Source organism: Aptenodytes forsteri, unplaced genomic scaffold (assembly GCF_000699145.1).
Source record: "Aptenodytes forsteri isolate BGI_AS27 unplaced genomic scaffold, ASM69914v1 Scaffold519, whole genome shotgun sequence".
NCBI classification, from domain to species: domain Eukaryota; kingdom Metazoa; phylum Chordata; class Aves; order Sphenisciformes; family Spheniscidae; genus Aptenodytes; species Aptenodytes forsteri.
Window position 1 is genome coordinate 111,161 of NW_008795776.1, and position 4,335 is coordinate 115,495.

Genomic DNA, 4,335 nt, shown 5'->3' on the forward strand with positions numbered 1-4,335 from the left:
TTGGGGGGAGAGGGCCAGGCTGCTCGGTACGCGCCAGCGGTGGTGGGTGACTGCAGTTGTGTTTCTCGCAGGCTCCAGCGTCATGTTTTACCTGGCAGCCGCCGTGTCAGATTTCTACATCCCCACCTCAGAGATGCCCGAGCACAAGATCCAGTCCTCGGAGGGACCCCTGCAGGTGAGGCACCCCTGGGCATGGCCCCCCTCCGCCGCCCCCTCCTCCCCTCCCAGCACCCTGGCTGTCCCGGCGTCCTGCCAGGGTCGTGGCTGCCTGGAGACTGGCTGTGAATAAGACCTGGGAAAGGCTGCAAAGCAACGGCTCGCTGGCTAAAAAAGCGTGCGTTTTCTCTGGGAATGGGAGGGTGCATTTCCATGGGAGCAGAATCCCATGGAAATATCCCTTTAAAGCTGTACGTGCTTACAGCGTGGAGATGAGTAGATGGTGGCTCTTGCATAGCTGAAGAATAGTTGCCACTGGAGTACCCATATTGCTTTCTTCCTGCTTAACGCTGACAACAGCCCGAAAGTGTAGCGCGTCTCACGCCCAGATCCCTTTCAGCTATGGGAGTGGGTGGATCTAGAGCTTTGTGTATAACAAATACCAAATTTGTTTCGTTTAATTAGCTTTTAACAAGTTGCTGGGCTTAATTCTTTATCCTTAGCGCAGGAGAAACGAGACCCTGCCTGATTCCCAGTGGCAGACCCAGAGGTTAAGAAGCTGGAGCACAAAGACTCCCATGCTTTGGCATATTTCTGCTTCATGTGCCTGAAAGAGTTGCTAGAAAGAAGGATTAAGATTTGATAAGCTGCCTGGATTTTGGAGAGCTGAAAACTCGAGACTTCTGCAGTTGTAATTCTTTTTTATCTTCCTCTGCTTACATTTATATTCCCGGAGTGGGTTTTAGCTCTTAAATAACAAAACGTTTATGCAGTTACTGTGGGCCTGCTTCGTCACTTCAGAACGCCCTCCTTATTTTCAATACCAGACTGATTATTTAATTTAATTTTACAGTGCATGCCAGTGACATTTTGACCTTGTTTGGTGAGATCTGACCAAATACTGCCTTGGAAAACTTTCCAGTCTAAAAATCAAGTGAAGCTGGAATTTCCCTAGCCCTGCCCCATCCATCTCTTCTTAAAATGCATCGTAATGTTTTTACTGCAACTTTTCTCTGCTGTCTTTCCCCAATGTAGATCACAATGAAGATGGTGCCAAAAATGCTGTCTCCTCTCGTCAAAGAGTGGGCCCCAGAGGCGTTTGTTATTTCCTTTAAACTGGAGACGGATCCCTTGATCTTAATCGATAAATCACGGCAGGCTCTGGAGAAATATCGTCACCAGGTGGTGGTAGCAAATATCCTGGAGTCCCGGAGAACCTCTGTTATTATCGTAACCAAAGACTCACAGACTCCATTATCTCTTTCTGATGAGGAAATAGCGCAAGGCATGGAAATAGAGGAAAAGATAGTGAGCTATCTTCAGGGCCAACATACCGCATTTATAGAGAAGAAAGTCTGAGGACCGGCTCTGAATGAAGCAAGTAAATTGTGCTAGAGAGGGAGTGGAACTGGAGCGATTCTCTCTCCCGGGTAAATAAAACAATCCCCAGTGAAACACCGGGGGGAAGGCTGCCATCCAAAACCGTGTAAGTTTTCTACAGCTTGGTACTGGTTATTGTTGCTTGCTTTGAAAAAGAAAAATACACTGAAGTGAAAACATTCCAAAGGATGATATTTGTTCTGGTGTCTAAAGAAGGAAAGGATATATTGCTTTATTTCTGTCCCATGGGCTGGGAGAACCGGGAGGTGGAGAAATGGTATATATGTCTGTATATAAAATATTTTCTTGAATCTGCCTCTTCAAAGCTTCTTTTTGAATTCTTGGACGGAAGGAATGGTGCTTGGCAGAAAACAAAATGTTCTGTTTTTATGACTGGAGTGGAGCGGCAGAGCTGGCAATCGGCTGGTACTGAAAGTGGACGGTGAAACAAGCGTGAAAAGGCTGAAGGAGAAATGAGGTAGCAGCTTTGGAGAGGGGGAGATCTGTTGCTCCGGGGGAGATCCGGTGGGCCTACGCTTCAAGAACTCTGCTCAGAAACACGGTTCAAAAAAATAGGTACTGTAGCAGTGTCCCTAAAGCAGCTGTTTCACAAAGGTTTTTCCTCCCATCGTGGGTGTTAGTAGGTTGCTGGAGGGGGATAAAGGCAAGGAGACAGGTGGCACAGAGCACAAGCGGAGGTCTCTGAGCATGGCTTTGGGGACAAGAGGCTGGAGGAGGAGTAGGCAGTGAGGGTGGGGAGGTGAGGGCGGATGGGGTAGCAGTGATCAGCCTTGGGATCTCCTCCTCTTGGGAGGAGAGCTGCTGCTTGGCTGTTTGGATGGAATTAAAATGGGAGCCAGTCCGAACTAGGACATTCCTGGTTTTCTCTAAAGGATTACCGACTTCTAAGCATATATTCCTCATGCTTACAAGAAGCGAAGCGTGCAGTTCTGCGGTAAAAAAACTTAACAGCAGCTCTACTGCTGTCCATTGTCTGTCTATTTACATGCTTTCCTTGAAATAAATTCACTGGGGGTCTGTAAAGAAAGTTAACGCACAAGAATGCAGTTCCTGCACTGAAGCCTCTCCAGAGGTGAGACTGTGCTCTGTTTAAAACCCCCGAGCGTTCAAGAAGGTGGCTTTTGTAATGGCACGGATCACCTGAAAATTGGGCGTGCTCATAAAATGAGGGTAAGAAACCCAGAAGAGCAAGAAAAGAATGTGAGGATGGGCTCAAGCGGGGAGCGTTGAACGCTAAAGGACTGTTACGGTGTGCGGGGAGGGTATGTTTAGTGATGGGAGAAACAGTCCAGACTAGTCAGGAGTGCTGAGATCCGGCTAGTAACCGAGTCAGGAGAAGGAACTGACAATTTCTCCACAGCCGGGACTGATACTCGCAGAATGCGGAGAGAGAACTGAGGAGGAGACCGTCCGTGGATGTGGGACGTGCCTGTCGGGAGACGTGCAAATAGGGAAGGAGAAGGTGGTGGAATGTCCTGCACACGTGTTGTATGCGCTCACGAGCTCCGAGAGCTGCCTGTCTTCGTCTTCCAGTACGTAATCGATGTGAACGTCGAGCCCTGCTAGTTTAGGGGTCTCCGTTGTCTTGCACTTAGAAGCAGGGGTGGGCCGGCAAAGACGAGAATGTAAAAACTTGTGTGAACTGAACGTGCCCTTGCAGGACTGTTAGAACAAGGGGTGGGAGAAGTGCAACAAACGCTGTCTTTGGAGTGTTCCGGCCTTTCTCTGGAAGGCGATTGTGAAGGAGAGAAATAATCTCAAGTTTTTGAGGAGAAAACTCGGGCGTCCCCTCTCTCGGACCCTGCAGGAGTCCCAAGGGGCTGTGCCGTTCGGCTCGGGAACACAGCTGCGGACTTCCCTGCGGAACGTCTGCTCCTCCTGCTTCAGGAGGGTGGTCAGGCCCAGGTTGGGGAGACTTTCAAAACTCTGAGCCACAGCCGTCCCCATCCAGCGTCGGTGATGGTCCTGTTTTGAGCGGGAGGTTGAACTAAGACCTCCAGAGCTCCCATCCCACCAACGCCTCTAGCGCTGGCAGCGTTTGGGCACCGGCACTTCTCTTTCGGGGATGCCGGTTGTGGTACCATAAGTAGGAAGCGGCTCCTGCAGGTCCAGGACCGTCTGTACTTCGCTTTCTGAGGATCCCAGACTCTGCTCAGTCGAAGGTCCTCGATGCGCGCTGCAGCGTCCCTCTTCTCCATGTCTTGGTCTTTTCCTTTCTCTACCATCCTCTCGCGCAGGGCCTTCAGCTGGTGAGTCAGCTCTGCAGGACGAAGCCTGCTTCGTCCCTTGCCGTTTCTCCACCTCAGCTTCGTGTACTTACTTGTTTTACCTCGAGGGAAGCCCTTCATCTCCAGCAGCTTCACTTGGGGTTTAGAGGAAAATGGGGAAAAACCTTCAGCCTGTTTTGCTTAAGTTTTTTTGCAGCTAGCGGAAGAGTTTCGGTAGATCCTTTGGTTGCGCAAGGGACTTGAAGCGCGGGCCTAACGGAGGCACAGGTGAAGGGGAGGAAGCCCTAAATGCCACTGGTTTTACGGCCGGGAGCAGGATGCTTCTCCCTCCTTGGTCACCTGAAGCAGAGGAGGGACCGTGGCTGCTCCCACTCTGAACATGAGCCGGCAGTGTGCCCAGGCGGCCAAGAAGGCCAATGGCATCCTGGCCTGTATCAGAAATAGTGTGGCCAGCAGGAGCAGGGAAGTGATCGTGCCCCTGTACTCGGCCCTGGTGAGGCCGCACCTCGAACGCTGTGTTCAGTTTTGGGCCCCTCACTACAAGAAGGAC

The 4,335-nt window shown here is 50.7% G+C and overlaps 2 protein-coding genes across 3 annotated transcripts in view; both read left to right on the forward strand.

Annotated features, from left to right (window-relative positions):
* The first annotated feature begins 76 nt into the window (after positions 1-76).
* PPCS (phosphopantothenoylcysteine synthetase) lies at positions 77-1,845 on the forward strand. Of its 2 annotated transcripts, none has more exons than XM_009283637.1 (2): positions 77-175; positions 1,192-1,845. In XM_009283637.1, exons 1-2 carry the CDS (start codon positions 83-85, stop codon positions 1,513-1,515), a joined length of 417 nt encoding a protein of 138 aa, XP_009281912.1. In that variant the 5' UTR covers positions 77-82; the 3' UTR covers positions 1,516-1,845. The 2 variants fall into 2 exon arrangements, with proteins under 2 accessions (XP_009281912.1, XP_009281911.1); XM_009283636.2 differs by lacking the exon at positions 77-175 and adding an exon at positions 266-334.
* Positions 1,846-3,622: 1,777 nt separating this feature from the next.
* Positions 3,623-4,335, forward strand: part of CCDC30 (coiled-coil domain containing 30) — a 39,638-nt gene continuing 38,925 nt past the window's right edge. The window contains exon 1 of the mRNA XM_009283638.2: positions 3,623-3,634. Coding sequence (XP_009281913.2) covers positions 3,623-3,634 — 12 coding nt within the window. The remainder of the gene's footprint in view (positions 3,635-4,335) is intronic.

What these genes read in the sequence shown, in the direction of transcription:
- PPCS (XM_009283637.1), top strand. Translation starts at nt 83, where the DNA reads ATGTTTTACCTGGCAGCCGCCGTGTCAGATTTCTACATCCCCACCTCA. An exon ending in CCTCGGAGGGACCCCTGCAG is followed by an intron (nt 176 to 1,191) that starts GTGAGGCACCCC and finishes TCCCCAATGTAG; the next exon opens with ATCACAATGAAGATGGTGCC.